General features: G+C 33.6%; 3 protein-coding genes and 1 non-coding gene across 6 annotated transcripts; 1 reads left to right on the top strand and 3 right to left on the bottom strand.

The window, feature by feature from the left end:
- Positions 1 to 441: 441 nt before the first annotated feature.
- On the bottom strand, positions 442 to 6,537 carry LOC114179509 (Galactose oxidase/kelch repeat superfamily protein). The gene is made up of 16 exons (XM_028065868.2): positions 6,188 to 6,537; positions 6,005 to 6,083; positions 5,704 to 5,847; positions 5,458 to 5,535; positions 5,238 to 5,342; positions 4,491 to 4,557; positions 4,341 to 4,402; positions 3,817 to 3,956; positions 3,567 to 3,693; positions 3,348 to 3,462; positions 2,743 to 2,831; positions 2,242 to 2,325; positions 1,823 to 2,164; positions 968 to 1,468; positions 824 to 883; positions 442 to 689 (listed from the first exon to the last, which is right to left on the bottom strand). The coding sequence occupies exons 1-16, from the start codon at positions 6,223 to 6,225 to the stop codon at positions 603 to 605; spliced, it is 2,118 nt and encodes a 705-aa protein (XP_027921669.1). The 5' UTR covers positions 6,226 to 6,537; the 3' UTR covers positions 442 to 602.
- Positions 6,538 to 7,846: 1,309 nt separating this feature from the next.
- Positions 7,847 to 11,585, top strand: LOC114177327 (Tetratricopeptide repeat (TPR)-like superfamily protein). 3 transcript variants are annotated; one of them, XR_014993584.1, is made up of 3 exons: positions 7,847 to 9,904; positions 10,527 to 10,662; positions 10,753 to 11,585. XR_014993584.1 is itself a non-coding variant. In XM_085670874.1 (1 exon), exon 1 carries the CDS (start codon positions 8,119 to 8,121, stop codon positions 9,856 to 9,858), a length of 1,740 nt encoding a protein of 579 aa, XP_085527000.1. In that variant the 5' UTR covers positions 7,847 to 8,118; the 3' UTR covers positions 9,859 to 10,372. The 3 variants fall into 3 exon arrangements, 1 of the variants encoding a protein (XP_085527000.1); XR_014993583.1 differs by having other exon boundaries at positions 10,484 to 10,662; XM_085670874.1 differs by lacking the exons at positions 10,527 to 10,662; positions 10,753 to 11,585 and having other exon boundaries at positions 7,847 to 10,372.
- A 709-nt stretch (positions 11,586 to 12,294) lies between these two features.
- Positions 12,295 to 18,354, bottom strand: FASS (tonneau 2 (TON2)). Its single transcript, XM_028064980.2, has 12 exons — positions 17,995 to 18,354; positions 17,758 to 17,849; positions 17,208 to 17,270; positions 17,016 to 17,114; positions 16,477 to 16,635; positions 16,217 to 16,288; positions 15,616 to 15,748; positions 14,235 to 14,299; positions 13,984 to 14,059; positions 13,752 to 13,853; positions 13,257 to 13,449; positions 12,295 to 12,808 (listed from the first exon to the last, which is right to left on the bottom strand). The coding sequence occupies exons 1-12, from the start codon at positions 18,131 to 18,133 to the stop codon at positions 12,571 to 12,573; spliced, it is 1,431 nt and encodes a 476-aa protein (XP_027920781.1). The 5' UTR covers positions 18,134 to 18,354; the 3' UTR covers positions 12,295 to 12,570.
- Positions 12,939 to 13,056, bottom strand: LOC114179991 (small nucleolar RNA snoR104). Its single transcript, XR_003603571.1, has one exon. It is a non-coding gene; the product is annotated as a small nucleolar RNA snoR104 (small nucleolar RNA).
- Positions 18,355 to 22,734: the final 4,380 nt, after the last annotated feature.

The raw sequence follows: 22,734 nt of genomic DNA, 5'->3' as shown, positions 1-22,734 counted from the left end.
TATACGGAACCCAAACAATGACTTGACACTGACATCCACGCGCTGCTAACGTGCGCATCCTCTCTGTCCTTTCTCTTTCTCTCTCACTGCACCTCTCTTCTATCTCATGCAATTAATTTCATATTTATAATATATATAAATAAATAAGTGTACGTATATATTAAGTAAATCAAAAATTGAGTAAATCTTTGGCCACCATTAGTTTCTTCATTTTAGTTTCCTACACAGCCAATAACTGCCTCATAAATCAAACTTTCTACTATTAATGTATCCTATGAATTTATCTTAAATGAGTATTTTTCTTAGAAAACCAGGAACATGCAAACGGCTTAAGAGAAATTAAAGCTCAAATTGTTTACACAGGAAGTTGTCGCTACTGGAATGAAAATATTGTTAGTGTTAGAAACGAAATCACGTTATTAAATAAGATTTACACCAAACTTGAACTTCATCCAAGGAATTATTTACCTCAAATATAGATAGAATTATTAACTTATATTTACTGCAAAAAACAGCACTTGTGGTGTGATTCACTGGATCGAATATATGTACACATGAAGTTTTAAAGTGGAATGAGCTACTTCGAACATTATTCATTCATATCACTGGACATGAAACGGTTTCCTGGGTGTGGTAGATGCTCGATTTTCCATTGTTTGCAATCTCTGTTTGAGATGAAAAACTTCATACTGTACAACACGCAACAAAGATAGGAGAAGTTCGGTTAAAACATTGTAGCAACATGAACCCGATACAGATGAATGGAAACATTAATTGGAAACAAAAAAGGCCATATCTTAAACTAATCGATCCAAAGATGTACCTGTAGTTGAAATGCCCTTGCTCTTTCTCCTGCAATGACTCCTCTTGTAGAATGCAGCTCCTACAGCAAATTTTAATCAATCAATAATAATAATAAACATATATGCAGAAGCTCCAATCAAATGAGGTGTCATGCATGTACTACCTTCTGAGTATCATCTAAAACAGCCTTAAGGAAGGCCACATCATGCTCAAGTCGTACGTTGTCAGAATGTACAATGTTTGATAGGTTGTTGGCCTCTTCCTGGGCCAACTCTAGACTGGCCAGCTTCTCTCTCATCATTTCCATCTCCTTTTGTGCATCTGCCATTTTCCTCTCCATTTCCTGCTTACTTTTAAGAACAGAGGTCAAGCTTTTCTCTGCAGCTTCTTTGCTTGCCAGGGAAGCTGCAAGTTGTCCCTCCAGAATTCCATTTTTCCTTATCAGGGAAGCCACTTTACTTTCATAGTAATGATAGACATTTGATGCTGATTTATTGTTTTCAGAAAATGACAAATTATCACTTTCTGGCATGTCATTTTCAAATACTAGGTTTTGTTGGTTTGAAATCCCGGATAACATGGCCTGTTCCTCTATATTGCTCTTGGTTCCACCAGTGTTCATCTGTTTGCCATGGTCATTTTCGTTTGTTCTGTGATCACCAGCCTGAAATGTGTCAAAATAAAAACACCGTGTTCGATCTTTTCTTGTCAGAGACATTAGCACAAGGATAGGAATAGGAATTATTGCTAAAATTAGCATGTGTTGAGATCTTTTAACATTAGAATATCTGGTTTTGACAATGGACTCTCAAATTATAAAATAACATCTGTATTATTTGTATTACACAATCTGCATACCAAATACATGATATAAACAAATCTCATTTACATTTATATTATTTGTATGCATGTTGAAACAAGATGCATAAAGCTCTTTAGATGTTTCAGATAAAATGCCCAAGGTGCCAAGACTTTATATATAAGAGAACACAAGGCTAATGAAAGAAAAATTTTTTACCCGAGGGAAAGAACTTCCATCAGAGTTCTTGTCCATCTTGAGATCAGTATTGTATTCTTCATCATGATCAAATTGTTTACGGAGGGAGGTGTTGGTGGGGGGGAAATTTGGGTCAGCAACCAAGGATTCTGACAGAGATCTCCTGCCAGAACCATGTTCAATTGCAGAAGCTAGATTTTGTCTAGCAACTGAGTCAACTAAATGCTGGGAACAATCTTTAAGTTGGGAGGCAAATCTAGCAGATGATGAATGCTTTTCAAGTAATACAGAGGCTGAACATTTACTGGGAGCTGATTGTCTCCCTACTACTGATTCGTTCTTTTCCATTATCAACACTTCCACCTGTTAAGTCAAGAAGAAAAAATGTTAAATTCAAATGAGAATAAACTCAAATATTAACTTCATATCTTCTGTCAAACCTGATTTGATGGCTCCTTTTTGGATCCCCCAAATGCAACAAGAAAATCCTTTTCCTTGTGCTGCACAAGTACCATGCTGAAACCCTGGTAATTCAACATAGATCTGTTCAATTTATCAAGAAGAAAGGATGGCCATGCATATCAAATATAAGACATCAGAAATAATAATTATAAGAATGAATTGATTGGCTTGAACAATGAATGAGAATATCATATTTGATAGATATCTAATTCACAGTTAACCACTTCGCAACAGCGTGGTGGTCTATCTAACTGATTCTATGAAGAAAATATCACCATATCAAAGTTAACCAAGAAACGAAAAATCTATTGACTAAAACTCATTTGAATGCCCATGGACCTTTGGCAATGGAATCAGCATATCATAATCACTTAATTAGCCATTATTCATTTAATATAAGCTTTTAATTAAATAATAAAAGAAATGGAAGTTGAAAAAAGTGAGGCCAGTATGTGACAGCAGATGAATGAGAGCCATACCTTGTTTGTAGAGATAGAAGATGGAGGAGAAGTGATCGCCACAGACCATTCATTTTTTACAATATCAAATATTACAGTCTCTCCATGTCCTGCAATGTGAAAAAAAAGGAATATTGAGAAAAAGATAACAGAATAAGGCAAGTATTTAGATTGTGAAATAATGTACAGGACGCAGTAAAACGCATAAAGAAGGCAATACTAAATATAATCAAAACTACTTTAACAATATTTGCTTATATTACATATAACTTCAGCTAGGCCGCTTGAGCCAAGGGTAAAATCTTGCAATGCTTCCTTTCTAGTCAGAATTCCCAACACAATCAGATTTTTCCAGATACCCCTAATACATCAAAACTCACTGCCCCATGGATAAAGAAAAACCGTTTCTATAAAAATATTGATTTTTCCAGTTAAATAGCCCAACAAGCTTGAAGAATAAAGTGAAATGCTGACAGTTTACACAACCAACAGAAATGACACCAGACAAAACACTTCAGGCCAATGTATAAATTATTACTCCACAGTTATAAGATAGCAGAAGTTCAAAAGACACAAAGAATAGTAGGTTTAATGTCATGAACAAATGCTTCCATTGCAAAACATACTTTTTTTCCTGCTTCCACCCCCTGTAATAAACCATTTAGTACCACATAGGACACCACAACAACCAGCTCTTGGTGATGGATGAAAACCTCGTATCTTTACTCGTGACCATGCCATCTGAAGAAATATATACTTTTATCAGGTTAAATGGTCGATGAAGTCATCCGCATGGTATTTCAGTATAGAATATAGACACATATGGACCTACAGAACTTACTCACCGTTTCGAAGTCAAGTGAATATAAATCATTTAAGGTCCTGGACTTTGATGATCCTCCAAATATATAAAGAATTTTATCATCATAAAGAGCAGCTACATGGTTGAATCTAGGAGAAGGTGCTGTTCCCCTACAATTGATATAATTGCAAAGCAACATAACATCAGAGTATTGGGTGATTATTATGCCTACATAAACACAACTAAGTCCAACTTTTTTCTTTCCAAAGTTTCTTTTTCTTTCAATCACTTACGTGTAGTGAAGTGGAAGCCATGTAAAGGACTTGAGATCGAACATGTGCAGATCATTCAGTTTCCTCCTTTTTGCATCCTCACCACCAAACAATATTAAAACAGTGCCCGCTCTAACAACACTATGACCACTGCGAGCAACCTACCAAGAACAAACTCGAAGTGTTAGAGTCCATATATAGATTTTAATTCAAGGAAAAGGATGATACATTAGTTATAGTAAATGTGCAATTACAGGTTGTTACAGTAACTAAACAGCATTCAAATGCAACATGACATGAGAATTACATGCTTGTTGAGTGCGAAAAATATCAATTTAATTGCAAAACAAAGCTTTTCCATTCACTGGGAAGTAATCAATCATAATTTATGATCTGGTTCATTTTTTTTACGTTCTAATCATCAAGATTTAATAATATGATGGAGCAAAATATGTATCATAACATCACAGTTACTAGCATTTGGTTCAATATATCAATAAAGACAATGCCCAAGAGCAATTTATATCAGAAACGGATATCCCTACTGGTATGTCTCCTTTCGCCTCCATCAGTGACCAGCATTCTGTCTCTGTATCAAATGCCCATACTAAACAAATACAAAAAATTACAATCAGAATAATTTCACAACATTAGACAGAAAAGAGCCGTTACAGGTAGATAGCGTGAAAGTGAACCTGAAATTCTGTCACTTCCCGGGTCTGTTTTCCCTCCAATTAAAAGTGCCTTTTTCCCCCAGGATACCTTGTCAGTTTATCAAGTGTAAGAGACTCAAAAACAGACACAAATCATATCAATTATTACTATAACTTATATAATTGATACAAAGCTCAAGCATAAGAGTACGTTGAAGTAGTCAACTAGCTATGGTACTTCTCTTGTTCCTCACATCAAGCTTCTACTTATTACCGTGAAACATATTCTTGGTGGATTTTCCTTTAGTTTTTAAAATTGGAAAATGCTGTCTTTTCCATTCTAAAATTTTCTCTCAAACCTCTCTTTCTATGAACATCGTATGTTGGAGGGCCCAGACTTTCTATATAATATATAATTAATAATTCCTCCACTTGCTTCATCAGACCAAGGGGTCATGCAACGAGATATGATTGATTATCATTATTAAGTAGAACATTCATTTGTTGCAGACAGGACTTGCTGACTGTCGCAACCGGAATCGCGACGGGAGGGCGAACCAAAAAAAGAAAACGGGTTTAAAAAAGATTTGGGAGTCACCACCGACGAAATTGGGTGTTGACACTGACGAATAGTGTGTATATGGACACTCATTGGGCCCCTTATTTGCTTTTTCAACTTGTTTGAGAAATTCAATTTTATGACCTTTACATGCATTGAGACATGTTATCCCATGTTTTGCACAATGAAGCAATGTCGATAAGAATATCTTGCTAATAGGACATAAGTACCAAACTATGGCCCTTGCATGCTGGAATCTTCAGTGGCAGACTGCTTGGTGATAAGTAAAGCTTTGACGATGCCTTGGTCCATGAAAATCTATCAAAATTCAGCACCTGAAAATAAAAATGTATAGCACCTAGTTGAGATGACCAACAAACAAGCTAGTAAAAGTAGTAAATAATGTTCATGTTTCTGCTCACAATCTCAGTAACAATCTCCCACTTATACCTGTACATCATCCAATAAGCCTGTCCCAGATTCACCGCCTACCACCACCATCTTATTCCCAATGACTGCTGCTGCATGCTGCACATTTGAAACAAATCATGAATGTATTACAATATCATTTGTTGATACTCATTTTACCATTGTTTAGTCTATAGGAGCCAAATCCCTGTATACTAGTACTAATGGAAAAATAAAACTTGCAGTCCAGAAAAAGATGAGAAGCAAAAGAATGATAAGATTACAGACATTGGATCTAGGAGTGGGCTTTTCCCCAGCAATAGATAGCACCATCCAGTTCTCTGAGCTACCTGATGCACAACTACTTATCTCAGCTGAAGGCAGACAATCAACTTCATCAGAATGGCCACTGGACCCTGCATCTCCTTCTCCCTGAAACAACCTTAAAACTTAGGCAACATCCCACAATCCAAACTCATAATTTGAGTGGAGATGAAAATATGTTGGAAACCCCACCCACATTGACTATGACAAAAATATCCAGTATATAACTGAAATTGAGTTAGCTGAAAAAAAAAAAAAATCTTACATTGGAGTTTCCATTTCTTTTGGGTTGCCTGACTGGAGTTCTGGTTCCCGGGTTGGCCTCAGAAAGCTGCACCTTTAATCTGACACAACACAAATGTCACACTATTACATCACACAAACACACTCTAAAATTGCAACTCAGGTTACCAAATCAAGTGATTGAAGAAAGAAACGGTTGATATACCTGCCAAGTTTCATACGACGACGAGAGAAGCCAAACATGTTGATAAAAGGAAGGAAGAAGAAGAAAAGGTGCAGCAGAGAAGAATGAAGATTGAATGAGTGAGCAAGTAACCCTAAAAAGGCAGAAAGGGAAGACACATTATTTGATATCAGTCTCTGGAAGAGTTTCTTTGCTTTGGTTTGGGGTGTCTGTGCCCAGAAAAAAGTGAGTAATAATAGTAATCAGATTCACAATAATGAGAGAAAAAGGGGAAAAAAGAAAAAGGTAAGAAGATAGTGAGTGCAGTTTTTTTATAATAGATTGTGGTGTGGTTAGGAAGAAGAGAGAAGAAAAGATGATGGAGTGCAGACAGAACATAGCATTGATGACAATAAGAGACAGAGACAGAGGATGCGCACGTTAGCATGCTAAATAGTGCAGTGTCAGTGTGAGGCCCGCAAAAGAGGGATTTGGCTGGCTACGTTGCTGCTTTATTAATTATTAATTATGCATGCATATGCTTTTACAACTTACCGTTGAGACCGCAAAAATAAAACTATTTAATCCAAGAAAAATAAATAAAAGTAAAAGTATACTAAAGTTCTTTAATTTTTACTCCAATTTTATTCTTCCAAATAAAAGTTATTGCTTTCATAGTTTATGTTGCTCGAATTCTCTTCTCTGAAAATAATAATATGTAATTATTCTAACTTTTTAGGTTCATTTTATTTTTAGTATAATAAAAAATTATAATTTTAAAATAAAAAATTTAAATTTCATTATTTAGTTTAAGGTTTTTTAATATTTAAAATAACTAAACACTTGTTTAATTGTAAGATGTGTTTGTTTAAAAAAATATACAAATTATATAAAAATTGTGAATTTTATAGAATATGGGGTATAAAAAAATAGAAAGAATAAGTACTTTACACTTGTAATTTAGTTCACAAAAGGAGTAAATAGAATTGACTTTGAGTTAGTAATATTTGTCTCTTTGTTGAATATGTAATTTTATCTTGTATTTTTTTTATATGTTATATTCTTTATTTTACTTTTTATTTCTAGCATCCTAAAATATTACCTATAAAAATCGAAAGTATTTTTAACTTATAACTATAATCATAATTTTCAAATAAATTTATAATTGTACATTCTTTTATGCAAATTATTATATAACTTTAGGATTATAAAAATATTGTTCTTATATATATATATATATATATATATATATATATATATAATTGTCATAATTTTAACACAAATATTAGACTTATTTTTTATTAAATTTATTATAATTTTTTTAATTATATTTTACTTTTATTACCATAAAAAATTTAAAACACATGTTTCCACTATATAATAAATTTAATAATTTTTATGACAATTATCTTAAAAAAACATAACAAGGATGATTTATAATTTATTCATGATATTCACGATAGATAATATTATTAAATCTTTTAATAATATTTCTAGGGTTTGTATTTTTCTCTTAAAAGTTAACAATGTTAGGTTAATAAGTTACTAATTTTATATGAGAAAGCATAGACTATATCACAAGTCAGTGTTTGTGTTTTCGGACCCACCACATATGCAGTAAAGGACAAAACCACATTAATGTTTTCAATTGTATTTGTTTGTAAGACTGAATCACTAACACCTGTTCCTAAAACTGAAAATAGCTGACACATCATGGGAAAATGAAGAAAACTGATCACAAAAGATAAAGAACATGAAAATGGAAGAGAAATAAATTAAGAAAAAATAAAATAAAATGTTATGAAAGTTTTGTAATTTGATTGATCCAATCAAAGATAAGAAAGAAATAAAAAAAATATGCAATTAAATTTTGTAATTTAATTGAACATATTAATGTTGGCAACTGCCGTTAAGGTTTGTGCTTGTGCTGGGTGATTGATGTTTCTTCTTTGAAGCAATCCAAGAAAGCTTAAATGGTAGCTACCAAATTGGTAACCTTGATGAAACAATGTTCAACTGTGAAACAGGCAAAACAAATCCATGCCCACATATTGATCAATGGTTTTACTTTTCTTCAACCCCTTTTAATCCATCACATGCTTCTTTGGGATGTCACTAACTACAGAACTGTGGCACACTATGCCTACTCAATGCTTCACCATTTGCACAATCCAGATTCGTTCTCGTGGGGTTGTGTGATTCGGTTCCTCTCTCAAAAGGGTCTATTTACTGAAGCTGTTTCTCTATATGTTGAAATGTCCAGGATGAGATTGTATCCAACTTCACATGCTATCTCCTCCGCACTCAAGTCATGTGCTAGGATTCAGAACGTGTTGGGAGGTGTATCAATTCATGGACAAGTTCATGTGTTTGGATTTGATACTTGTGTTTATGTACAAACGGCCCTTCTTGATTTGTACTCGAAAATGGGTGATATGAGGACTGCTCGACACGTGTTTGATGAAATGGCTGAGCGAAGTGTGGTTTCTTGGAATTCTTTGCTATCTGGGTATCTAAAAGCAGGTAACTTGGATGAGGCCCAAGATTTTTTTGGTCAGATTCCCAATAAAGATGTTATATCTTGGAACTCTATGGTATCTGGATATGCCAAAGCAGGAAATATGGATCAGGCGTGTACTTTGTTTCAACTAATGCCAGAGAGAAATCTGACCTCTTGGAATGCAATGATCACTGGTTTCATTGATTGTGGAAGCATAGTGTCAGCAAGAGAACTTTTTGATTCAATGTCCAGGCGAAACTGTGTATCTTGGATAACAATGATTGCTGGATATTCGAAGGGTGGGGATGTTGATTCTGCTCGTAAGCTCTTTGACCAGATGGATCACAAAGATTTGCTCTCGTATAATGCTATGATAGCTTGTTGTGCTCAAAATAGCAAACCCAAGGAAGCCCTTGAACTATTTAATGATATGCTTAAACCCAATATCTACATACATCCTGATAAAATGACTTTTGCTAGTGTTATATCAGCTTGTTCTCAATTGGGGGATCTGGAACATTGGTCCTGGATTGAATCACGTATGAATGACTTTGGAATTGTTTTGGATGATCATTTGGCTACTGCTTTAATTGATCTGTATGCAAAGTGTGGAAGCATTGGAATGGCATACGAGCTATTCCATTCCCTGAGAAAGAGGGATTTGGTTGCATATTCTGCAATGATATACGGATGTGGAATAAATGGAAAGGCCTCTGATGCAATCAAGTTATTTGAACAGATGCTTGCTGAATGTATTATTCCTAATTTAGTCACCTACACTGGACTCCTAACTGCCTATAATCATGCTGGATTGGTTGAAAAAGGTTACCAGTGCTTTAACTCCATGAAGAACTACGGACTGGTGCCTTCCATTGATCATTATGGAATCATGGTTGATCTCTTAGGGAGGGCAGGATATTTGGATGAAGCATATAAGCTTATAACAAATATGCCAATGCAACCCAACGCTGGTGTTTGGGGAGCTCTGCTTCTTGCTTGCAGATTACACAATAATGTGGATCTTGGGGAAATAGCTGTTCAGCATTGCATTAAACTGGAGAGTGATACAACTGGTTATTGTTCTCTTCTTTCAAGCATATATGCTACTGTTGGAAAATGGGATGATTCCAAGAAGATGAGAACGGGTGTGGAAGCAAAGGAAATCATCAGGGTACCTGGATGTAGTTGGACAACCAACTTAACTTCTCCATGATTGGCAGTCTTTGAGGGATTGAATAACAATGAAGCAGTGACATGAGGTAACGAGGAACGTGATTTGTCTAGTGACTCAATTTCATAATTTATCCACTATGTTTGAGTAATTTGAAGCTCATGATCCATAGCCTTTCCTTAACCTTTTGCTCCCATTCCATTGCAAATCTAGAATGCTTTCGGTCTACACTTTAGAGCTGTGTTCCATCAAGCCTGCTTGTTTCTCTCATAAAATTTTTAGAGGTTTTGAGAGGAGTCACAAGAGGGCAAGGGCACAAGGGAACTTGATGGTTTGAGATGCACGTTGTTATTTGATGCCTAACTGCCCATGGATGGTGATGAATTTTAAGTTTTAGGGAAAATTTTTGCTTTCACCTCTCCTGTGGGATAAAACAGGATTGTGGTGTTTAGCTGTAGGCTATTTTAGATTCTTTATTGTATATAGAGAGACGTTGTTGAACATTTTTGTTTGTTGTGGTTTTTAAATTTATACTCTCGGGTTTCTTCTTCAGAAATATTTTGGTATTTATAATAATTGATTTTGGAATATAATATATTTTAAATTGTTTAAGAAGCACCCTTTAGCTTAGATTTAATATATTGCATTGTGTTGAATCCCCTTATAGGTCATTTTTTCTATAAGACAGTTTATGGATTTCTGGACTTTAGATTTGGATTTCTTTGGCCTTCATGTGAGACCCTTAATGTGGATTCAAACAATGGTACACTCTCAACATCATCAAAAACATGAAGAGGGGTCAATCAGTTACAGAGTTCAGAGATTGGCAAGTATCAGTTTCTGAGGGTATCATGTTCTGGCTTACCCCTTTCTAGGTTATACTTGCTTAAACAGATGATATTTTCTTAATTATCGACATTCCCCGTGTTTATACAGAAAGAATATGATCTTTTGCTGAATGCTGGTGATTTGGATGCAATGTGGGGGTGCTTGATAGAACTGTGTGATTGATGATTCTACTGCTGCAGAAAAGGTTTGGCATTTTCACATTCGTGTTTTGCTCCTCCATATTTCCAGAATTTATGGCATATTAAAACTAGATTTGCCTTATTAAAAGTATGATAAATATTTCAAATCTACCATAAAACATATCATATGGAATTTTTCTGCTGAGACAATCTTATTTGTTTCAGTGATGATTTAAATTTACTCAACCTTCAAAGATGCTGCCTATTTGCCTGTCTAAATTATTATTTTTTGTTGAATGGGTCATAAAAGTTTATTTTATTGTTGGCTGAGATTTTCAACTTGATAATCTCAAAGTTACACTAACACTCTTTATATGGATATTATTTAGCTTTACAGCAACCTAGTGCAAACTTGAATTTGTTTCTTATAGATAAATTTCGGAAACTTTTGCCACATTGCTTCTGTATGTACAGAACAAATAGGTCCTAAATGCCGACGGTTTTTTTCCTTCAAACTTTATGAAGTTTTGAGAAACGACATGGCTGATGTATACACAAATTCTTCTTTTACTCTTAACAGAAGAGTTTACCGAATCATGGCTAAACATTTGTATTATCTGCTTAAAGATAAAGAGGAAACAGCTTAATATTTGCACTGTCCAATTGTTAGCACGACTTGTAGAAACTGTCTTACCTTCATCTATTAATTGTATTCGCTAGGGTATCTATTTTACTTTACTCCCTTCAATAACATGAAAAGGATAAAAAGATCAGATACAGAGCAGCATACCCTGAATACATAAGAATTTCCCTTTTGTAACTTCAAATTCATCATATATAAAATGCGTTATTACCAATATATTGATTACACACTTTTAACACGCGGATCAAAATTTAATTATATTTTAAAAATGCAATAATTTACATGTGGTAAAGATTTCCAAACCTAAGCGCTCATTGTATGTAAAATGTTTTTTAAATTACTTCATAAATCTTTAATCTTTAAATCATTTAAAAATTAAATAATTTTTCATAACCAGGTTGTTGAGCTTCTGAAAACTGCTTTGAATTATTTGTCATATTTCTGTGAAAATGTTACAAAATATAAAATTTTCAAACAATTCATGAATTAGAACTTCAGTTTAATTATCTCCGTAATTGTAATTTAATATCTATTTGTGACGTAACGATCTAACAAAAATGGGGACAAAAACTCGATTAAATTGTTTATGAATTCAAATTCAAATTACAAACTTTTATAACGTTAATGCCTATTAAAAAATCTCAATATAACTTGTTTACAACTTTTCAACAAAGATTAATTTAATAAAACAAACAAAAAAAAAGCCTATTCATGCTCCAATTGAATGCGCAATTGAAGGAAAAGAAAATTTACCCAATTAATTTTGATTTATCGCAATCACACTGATTTTTTTTCCCGTTGGGTGTGAAAATGTATAAAGTTTCAATTTATTGTAAGAAAAGAATCCTCTTAGAAGTATCAGACAACTTTTAGCATAGATAATAACAAAGCAATATCATTACTTTATCTCCAATCATCATAAGCATTTGGCAAAAGTTTAGGACCGAACTTTGAACCCATGGCTATACTACATACACACTAATTTATGATGTTTTTACAGTTAACATGTCCAGAAACACAACTAATTCAAGATTTAATAATTCAAACATATGAGCAGTGTTTTACATCTTGTGATTGTGAGGAATCCTAAGTTGAAATGTACCCGAGGCAGAAGTTTTATGTTAGCAAGTCCCCTGATCAGAATTATTCTTCTTCAGGTTCTTCTTCCTCCTGGAGAAGATTCTCTCTATTGTCATGAGCCCAGAAACCACGCACATCTATGAGCATGCTGGCTACAGTTCCACCCTGTTTGCAGGCCAGTAGGTCTGCCAATGTTATCTTGAGTGGATCAACTGGCTTAACCATATCCCAGATTTCATCCCTCACATCTTCAATACAAAGTTCATAGTTTCCACCCTCAATCCATTTATGGTGTACATCTCTGTTTTTTCACAAAAAAGGGCTAGTCAGTCAAAGTTTAAATAGCAACGTCAAATTATGAGTATTACATCCAATTGCCAGTTAAAGGACGCCAACGATCTCCGTGGGTTCCATCTTATAACTAATAACTAATGTGTGACTGTCTATTTGAGACTTGCAGCACTTGCTCAAGCACTGCAAGCAGGAAACAACAGCTCTTCTTTGTAGGAAGATTGTATCAGGCAACATCTGACCATCTAGATGCTCCCCTTCTATTCTTCCAATAATAGCATTAAATAATCATTACTTACTGGTTTAAAAGTTTGATAACTTATTGTGAAAGAAACTAGTATTATCACCATAAATGAAAATAAAAAAGCCCAAGAAATATAGTGAAGAAAACAAATACTAGCAAAAGATCGAGGAAAATACTTAATAAATACTAGTATACCAACGGAATGACAGTTTACCTGAAAAGGGAATGAATGTCAGCTGTAGTGAGGTAACCCCTCCCTTGAAGATCAAGGCAACGAAACAAGTATGTCAAGCCTTCTGGAGTGTCTTTGTTTTCTAAAGCCAGAACAAAGTCCAGGAAACTCTCAAAATCCATCTCTCGAGCATTCCCACCACCACTCTTTCCATGACGAATATGTTCATCATATACTACAAGAAGTGCATTGTTTTAGTTACTCATTTACAAATGAGTATCAAACTATCAATCACATACTCACGTTAAACATTGCTAAACTAAACTAAGATTATGTTCCAATTCAGCACTAAAAATTAGAAACACGAAAAATAGAGAACATATAAGGGCATCAACCATAACTATAATTATCAATAGGAAATTGGAGGAAACCAGCATATTGGAGTTCAGAATATGTAAATAGACGTCCGTACCAGTGGTGAATATGTACCAAAAATTACACCATATCTGAAAAGGGTATTGCCATAGTAAATTTTACCTCTCTCTATAAAAATATCAGTCAGAGTCCCATCGGCATAGTCTCGCAGCTCTTGCTTGCTTAATGTACCATTTGTATCTTTATCAAGAGCAAGAAACATGTCTGCATAAAAATTCAGGAAATAGTTTTAAACCTACTTATATTCATGATTTCAATTCATCATGACGGACAAGAATGGAGCAGAAGATTTGGGTAAATGAATCTCAATCCCATAACTATACAGAAAACCCACCACATATGCGTTGAGCAGAAGTCAAAGAGAACCAGTTTTCGGCTTGCTCTGTGTCTGTGACTTCTTCTTCACTTTCCTGAAATACACATTATAACAAAAAATAAGTATTCAAGCTTATGCAGAGTTAGAACAAAATACAGTTCACGGTTCCTAAAAAACAAAGCGAATTAATCATGTGAGGCAATGCTTTTAAACACCAGAAGGTCCCATGACAATATCAACCAGCAGAGAGAACATTTTAAACAACCTACCTGGTGAAGCTCCATGAGTTCCTGGAGACAGTTACTAAGCAACACTTTCTTGATGCAAGCTTTTCCTATACAAAAAAAAAAACGCCATATATAATACTAGGATAAAAATAATCTGCATTAGCTCAAATTCAAACAGAAAAAGTACTTGAGCACAAGCATTTAAAAGATAAATATGATTATGATATGACTAAATCAACATTTTATCGAGCCCTAACCTAACAACTTATTTACTGACCCTTACTACTTAACTTGAAAACCAAAACCACCAATGGGAACAGTTTTTCATTTCTACATCATACTATGAACAAGGTACGTTAATACGTTAATGCATCCCACCTTGTGCTCAAGGCCTTATTATATTAGTAGCCTTATTATATTAGTAGTAAATTATTTGCAACATAGTATCTAACTGAACATTCATGAAAGAAATTGAAAATTATATTTTAGGTGCTTGAAGGAACAGTAATTTTTAGTGGTATTCAAGAAACTAATTTGCAATGCACAAACTACCATTGTCGATGTAAAATTCAAGGTTGTCTCGTGAATAACAAATAAGCAATAGGCAACAGACAGGATGACAGCACCAATATTAGTTACTAACTAGATTCCACAATAAACCAGCCAACGGTAGTTCAAAGTGTTTTATGGTACAAAACTTTATAACACGGCAATCAACTTCAGTGGCAATTGAATTGGGTTAGAATCTAAGCATCAATTGCTTTTATTTGATAAAACCCAGTATAGAGACTGGGACATTCAGTGGGGACATATTTGGGAAGATTGTGTTTCATCAAGGTGTCATCTAGTCATCAGTAGTACCACACGTTGGATTCTGAAAATGGAAAAACTCAGATGGAGAATGGCAACAGATGCTGCTCCCTTGAGTGCTAAATATGACAAGCAAGGTGTTGATTAGATGCAGATTAGATACTCCTTGAATCTCAGAAACAATAGGTTTAAATATTGGGACTTTCTCCGTGTAAATGAGTTTAATGATTTATTGATAGCTTTATGGGGTCAACAGTCCACTTCAATGACAATTGCTAAACCGCATCCCGTATTTGGATAATCGATTACAGGATGAATATTGAAAATGATAGGATTGCAAGCTGTAACAATTTGCAAACTACAATGAAAACATTGAAGAAATCTACTTTATATATTCAGTACTCAAATTTCTGTCTTTTTCTCTTATTTAAAGAACATACTGAAAGCTGCTATATGAGTTATGCCCCTTTGGATTTGCCTCAATATATTTCTTTTTATTATTCTAAAATCTAAAAAGAATATCTTTTGTAAAAATACCAATATTCAAACAGAGGAAATACAACTACGAAGCAACATCTAAACTTAAAAACCAAAAGATATCAGCCATGCAAACCTCGTCTATGAGGATCACAAAAGAAGAAGAATTTGTGTGCAGCAATACGACAATACATCTGAACGAAGGCAGCCGGCATGTCACGTAACTGCGCCAAGTTGGGTATCAGACCTCGGATATAGGACTCCATTTCCTGAAGAGTAAAGTAAATAATAACAATAATAAATAATAATGAAGGTTAACATAATAAGAATGTTAGAAATTGTTCAAATAAAATTTATTTTCCAGCTTCATATTGAGCATACTAAATAAACCACTCCAGAGATTACAATTGTCAAAAACAAAATTTGGCCAAAAGAGGAGTTTGCTCACTGTATAAACATAAGGTTAGAACATACGAACCATATGCACACCAATAAAATAAAGGATATGTAATCATAACAAGGTGAAACATGTGATACCACTCCATAAGCATCGTTGACCAGTGAAATGCTTGCTATTTGAAGAAAAGCAAGCATATAAAATTATATCAAGGTAACTATTTCCTATAATAGAATACTAATGTACATGCGTACTGCAAAGTAAAAAGTGAATAAATGAAATAGTGACTTATGGTTCAATTTAAAATGATTGAAAGCCTAACAGCAATAAGAATTCATACATGTGGCTGAAGAAAACCATCAGAATCCTCATCAAGCTCACTCATGTCAATTCTTGCCTGTGTAAGTGAAACCTGCATAACCCATAACCAGTATTCAGTAGCTGCCACAAACATTAGATATATTCATCATGTTCAGGTACATGCAAACAACACCAAAAGTTTTAATGAAGAAACTATAATATAGCTGCATTTGTGCTGAAGTATTCAGAAGAGTTAAACAGCAATCCCACTGAAACATTTTACATTGGCAGGTGACATACCGTTCGCATCACATAAAGGTAAAAAGGTAGAATAGCAATTCTTCCCAGCTCATCTTTCTCAAACTTCATAAAGTTTGAAGGACTGAAAAACCGTCGGCATTTAGGACCTATTTGTTCTGTACATACAGAAGCAATGTGGCAAAAGTCTTCATAGTTCATCTATAAGAAACGAATTGAAGTCTGCATTAGGATTACTGTAAAAATGGCGTATAAAGCTAAAACATATCCATATAAACAACGTTAGAGTAACTTTGAGATTATCAAGGATAAAATCTTGGCTAAATTATAAATTAGGTGAATAAAAGCAACTTATATCACCCATTTAACAGGGAGAAAAATAATTTAGATAGGCAAATAGACATCCTTGAAAGTAGAACAAATTTAACTCATTACTGTGAAACATATACGATTGTGTCAGCAAAATTCCATTAAGAGTTTTGAGGTAGATTTAAAAGATTTATTATAAGGCAAATCTAGTTTAATATGCCGTAAAGTTGGGAAATATGGAGAAGCATAACACAAACGTGAAAATGCCAAACCTTTTCTGCACCAGTAGCATCATCAATCACACAATTCTCTCTTAAGCACACCCACATAGCATCCAAATCATCAGCATTCAGCAAAAGATCCGATTGTTTCTGAGCAACACACACTGGGAATGTCAACAATTAAGAAAACATCAACTGTTTAAGCAAGTATGACCAAGAAAGTGGTAAGACAGAACGTGATACCCTCAGAAACCGATACTTTGCCAATCTCTGGACTCTATGACTGATTGATCCATCTTCAGGTTTCTGAATGAAGATGAGAGCGTATCAATGTTTGGATCACACGAAGGGTGTCACATGAATGCCAAAGAAATCCAAATCTAAAGTTCAAAAATCCACAAACCATGCTATATAACCCGTAATAATAAACAAAGTGACCCATAAAGGGATACAATACAACACACAAGGGTGTGTTCTGTCTGTTCTAAACATCAGGGCACTAGTAAATGACAGTTATCTTATTGATTTGAACTCGTTCCATAACCTAGTCAATCTGCGTGTTGTTACTTTTGTGACTACAACAAACATATTCATACAGAAATACTGTGAGAGAAAATGCAAAGGCAACTGTAAAGGTGCCCATCCTAAAAAAAAATAAAACACAACGATGTCTTCATGAGTCCACCATCGGTAATAAAGTATATAAGAATGTAATAAGCGTAAGTGCAATCAATTCGTGCATAAAATATACAAGAAAAATGAATATGATGAAGCGATGCTTTGTTTCACGTGCCTTCTTGTAGAAACTTGGAATTGTACCAGCTTCGGCGCTTTTCTTCTGCTTTTCTTTAAAAATGTCGAGAAGAATTCTCTTCGTTTCGAGTTCTGCGAAAGGGGGAAAATGCATTGAGCAATCATTAGGGTTTGAAAAAAAAAACGGTACCCAATTAACGGATTCCTGATCATGACGACGCCGACACAACTCATCAACAATAACGAAATGTAACCACGAAATGGGGCGAAAGCTGACCCATCAAGGCTTCAGATCCGAGACCGGCGCCGGATCCGATGAAACGGCGAAGATTGCGGACCCACAGCATGGATGACGCCGGGGGGATTTTCCGATGAGGGGCGTCATGGGTTTCGCCGTCGCTGGAGCCGCTATACATGGCGAAGTGAAGTCGTAACTCGTAACTAACTAATTGGTTGGAGAAAGGATCCGAACGAAACTCAGTCAAGTTTGTTTTCTTTCAGCTTCAGCTTCAGCTTCTGAATTCACCATAACATAATCATCTCACTCACTCACTCACACACTCATCCACCGTTGGATCCTTTTACCACACCTCTTCCTCTTCTTTCAATCCCTAACCAAACTAATTTTTCAACTCTCTACTTTCATTTTCAGCTTAGGAGAAAATTACTCTACAATTACAAATTAAAAAATTTATACAGTTATAAATTTAAATTTCAGTTTTGCATTTTTTTAAGTATTTTATATGGACGATATGAATACAGGAATAATCATATGGAAATACAAAAATAGTTTTAACTAAAACAATCACATCACTGTAGTTACATTATTTTATCTTACTAATCAACAAGTATTTTATATTGTAAGCAATAGTATACAAATATAATTGTAAATACAATAAGAAAAATGATATTTTAACCTACTTTTTTTATCCACTTTTAATCCATTGCTTTAATTACCATTAGATCATCTTTTTAATGATGTGATAATCTAATGGTGATTAAAGTAATGGGTTAAAAATGGGTTAAAAAAAGTAGGTTAAAGTATCATTGTCCATACAATAAACTCCTATAAAGGTAAATGTAGCATGGCCTATTTCATAACTTTGAAATAACTGAAATTAAGAGTAATAATACGACAGACACAGTAGAGTTAACTTACAAAGATAATACTTTTTTTATGCTCTGGTTTGCATTTATTTATGATATGACCAATAGAATAGAAGAATCATTGTCATTGGTGACACTAGACATCTATAAAATTGTCAATGTCATATTTATAACAAAGCCCAAAGAATATTGAAATTTATAATTTTCCACCATACTTTTTCAACTACTGGTTTGGTCTCATAATAGAAATGCATAAATGCAGGGGCAAATAGTAGAATCAAGAAGAAACAATGTCCAATGTGGTTGAACACATTTTGAGAAGATTGAAAGAACGTGAAAGAATTTGAATTTCTCAAACTACTCTATTTCAAATGCATTGTTATTGTGGACCCAAACGCAAAAGATAAAAAAGATTGAACTCACATCCACAATTGTAATTTCAAAAATAGGGTGCACAAATCTTGAAATTAGTTTAGACAGAGGGTAATTTTGGAAAAATACGGGTCATAAAAGCGAGGTGTAATAATCAAAAAAAGGAGGTTTAAATAGCAATTATCTAGATTAAAATTTTATTAGATGAGATGGCAAACGATAAGGTTGGTTAAAGTGTATTTCCCTCAATGGGCTCCTAATCAGCAAACAGCCCACTTGCTTTAGAGTTTGGGTATTGCTTTCTGCACCCCACAATTATTGTAATAATTTTAGAATTTTATTAAAATATTTTTTAAATAATGTTTAAAATATGTTTACTTTTATTTACAAATGGATTTTTTTCATGAGTTGTGAAATTTTTTAATATGAAATATCATAAAATTTCATTATTTTTTTAAACAAATATGAGTTATCATTATTGAACATCAGAAAAACTTATTTATAATATTTAGAAGTGTTAATTAACTATTATAAAACGCTCTCATTAGAAACAAATCTATTGAAACTTTAGTTCAGTACAATCTTATAATATTTTTAAAATTGAACCACTAGGTCTTTGGAACAAGGTGAAAAGAGGAGACATAATCGGAGAAAAAAGCTGTCATCATCTTCTGTTATATGGGAGGAAAATGCGAAAATTGAAGAAGAAAAACATGTTTTTCGACACAAGAAAATAAGTTCAAACTAATTATTATCATAAAAATATTTATACATATTTATGTTACACGTCACAAATGCTTTATTAAGATTTATATTTTTATTTATTACAATAAATAATTTAAATATTAAATAATAAATAAAATTAAATTGTTGACAATAAAAATACCAATCTCACTTTTCATCGTGTTATAATGTTTTATATTTGATTTAAAAAATTTCATTGTTCACTTATTTTTACTCCCTGTTCTCTTTCTGTTTATTTACTCTTATTTTCTATCACCTAATAAGGAAAAACACAAAAGAAAATTATTGGAGTTATATAAAGTAAAAAGAGGTGATGTAACTTGTGAGGGCCACAGAAATAAATTTATACAACTAAACTAAAATAAGTATCATTAATAAAGACACTAATTGGTTTATGAAGGCATGTGACTTTGGTAGACCCTAATAAACAATGACATATGCAGCTAACCAATCCCTTAAAGATGTTTCTTTAGAATTAAAAAGTATAAAACACGATGTTTAAAAAATATATATATTAAGAGACTCCTACACAGCATTATTAATGACAATATTTGTAATTATAGTTTTTTAATTAAAACGTTTTCAATTTTTCATTCTAATTAAAATAAAAAACAAAAACTAATAACACTTGTAAATTTTATCTTGTCCTTAAGAAAATGATTAAAGAGAGAGAAGAAAAAGGGGCATCATCTTCATAGGTTTTCCCTTTCTCATTATATGCTTAATAAACTTTGTTCTATTCCGAAGGGCTAAGACCGATACAAAATATTTAATACAACCAATCATACACTTTGTCCCTATTCTTCATCACGAACAATAATATATGCACGTCCTTATACTTACTACAACGTTAAACAAGTTTAGGTATTACGAAATTGGTTTTGGTTAACATTTGCATCTCAAAAAGTTTTTAATGTTCTAAGCATTTAGTAATATACACATAACTTTATTATTTTTGAATTAACAATATTAAATCATTATTCGTACTGTTTTTCTGACTTCTCAATTATTATCTTCAATGTCAATAATATCTTTGGTCAAGTAAGTATGTGTCTACACAATAACATTTTTATAATCAATCACTGTTCTCGACTTAAGTGAAGGTTAACATTCTTATAATCGATCACTTGAAAATTATATACGTTAACGTTCCTATAATCGATCGCTTCAAAGTTTTTTACTTGAAAGTCTCAACTTGAGTATTCGGTTTGTAGTGACTACGGAAGGTGTAATGTACAATTTGATTACTTTAAACCTAAGTTTTCATTTGAAAAGTATGAGTGTTGTCTCCAATCACGTGAGAGGCTTGCATGTTATCATGTCACTTTGACTAAAGCAACAACAATGCATAATTGGATGGCATGGTTGCGAAAGAAGAGGGTTTAAATTCGAAAAAAAACATTAGTTTGTGGAAGGACACGAGTGTGAGCAGAAAGAAGCCGAAGCATCAAAAGCTAACATGGGACAGCTTTGAACCAAAAGTGCTTCCAAGAACACTTGTCACTTAATTAAACACCATTACTTAGCTTCTTCTTCCGTCAAAATCCAAGTCCTAAAAAACATGTTTATCTTTTTCCCTAAATCCCGGACGACCTTTAACATTAGCAAAAAAGTGTGTGCCACTTTTGGAGAATGTGCACAATTCCCTTCTGACCATAAAAAGTTACGTGCTAAAAACCATCTCAGACAAAATAAAAAACAAGACATAATAAACAATATAAGAAGAGAGAGCTACCTTTCTTTGCGGTCTTGTTTGGTCATTATGGAAGAAAAACATCTATTTTAGGGATGTCTAAAGCACCTTGTCAACAACAATATGTACCCTTTGCCAACCCAACTTCAAAGTCACATCTTTTGAGACACCCATTGACTAACCTTTTTTCTTTCTTAATGGTAACTTCCAAAACCTTCCATTGCATTTCATTCTTCTTCCTCTCTTCTAAAAACACCTTCTTTCCTTAATTAATTACCCATCACTGTAATAATATATGTATACTTTTCCAATGAGGGTGTTTTTTTCTTTCCTATTTACCAGATATTATTCACCAGCACTCTTGATGGAAAAAAGAAGCAGAAAAACTAAGACAAGAGAAAACTCCATGTCCATTTTCTGAATTTTCTATTGGTGTGTGTTCTTTTCTTTCATATTGGTGTCTTGATGCACGAGAGCACTATGATACCGTGATCAATACTAATATTTTGCTCTTTCTCTCTGGGGCCCAAATGGAGCTAACATACTATCTTTCTGCCTCTTGGAATCTTTAGTGGATGAGTCAAGCGTCTTGGATTGATTCAAACCCCAATCAATTAACAAACACAAATCACTAATCAAAAATCTTAAACAAATGTAGTTGAGTCCGTGTGACATCTCTATCTTTTCATGGTAGCAAAATTTTTGGCACTGTTAAATCCGTATCCTACTGGTTAAGAAGTTTTAAACAGGGTTTTTCAGTTGAAATTCATGCATTGAAAGTCATTGCGGAGATACATTACTGATGTTTTTGTTTTGAAATTCTTAATGATGGTCAAAAAAGAGAATTGGCACTATGGAAATAATGTGCTGAGAACAACAAAACGGCTTGACCCTTTTGTATGATTAGTATTGTGCTATTTCCAATGCTTATAGGCATGTGATTGCAGACTTATTTAAGGCATTACTAAATTACATTTTCCTTGTAGGAACTGTTAACTAATAAAAATATGCCCACTAGCTTAAGCTTTGTGGGGGCTGTTTAATCCAACCCAACTTGCTAATCTCCTTTAAACTTTTCATTACCCTTTTGACTACACCTTT

The sequence above is a fragment of the Vigna unguiculata genome, chromosome 3, assembly GCF_037176805.1.
Source record: "Vigna unguiculata cultivar grain cowpea cultivar isolate G323 ecotype 2 chromosome 3, ASM3717680v1, whole genome shotgun sequence".
In the NCBI taxonomy this organism is placed as follows: domain Eukaryota; kingdom Viridiplantae; phylum Streptophyta; class Magnoliopsida; order Fabales; family Fabaceae; genus Vigna; species Vigna unguiculata.
The sequence above is the reverse complement of the archived record's forward strand: the minus strand, read 5'-3'. Positions and strand labels throughout refer to the sequence as shown.

What these genes read in the sequence shown, in the direction of transcription:
- LOC114179509 (XM_028065868.2), bottom strand. Translation starts at nt 6,225, where the DNA reads ATGTTTGGCTTCTCTCGTCGTCGTATGAAACTTGGCAG. An exon ending in GGGTGGAAGCAGGAAAAAAA is followed by an intron (nt 2,832 to 3,347) that starts GTATGTTTTGCA and finishes TTCACATTGCAG; the next exon opens with GACATGGAGAGACTGTAATA. An exon ending in CAAGGGCATTTCAACTACAG is followed by an intron (nt 690 to 823) that starts GTACATCTTTGG and finishes CGTGTTGTACAG; the next exon opens with TATGAAGTTTTTCATCTCAA.
- LOC114177327 (XM_085670874.1), top strand. Translation starts at nt 8,119, where the DNA reads ATGGTAGCTACCAAATTGGTAACCTTGATGAAACAATGTTCAACTGTG.
- FASS (XM_028064980.2), bottom strand. Translation starts at nt 18,133, where the DNA reads ATGTATAGCGGCTCCAGCGACGGCGAAACCCATGACGCCCCTCATCGG. An exon ending in ATGCTACTGGTGCAGAAAAG is followed by an intron (nt 16,636 to 17,015) that starts GTTTGGCATTTT and finishes CGTTTCTTATAG; the next exon opens with ATGAACTATGAAGACTTTTG. An exon ending in ATGGTTTTCTTCAGCCACAT is followed by an intron (nt 15,749 to 16,216) that starts GTATGAATTCTT and finishes TTTACTCTTCAG; the next exon opens with GAAATGGAGTCCTATATCCG.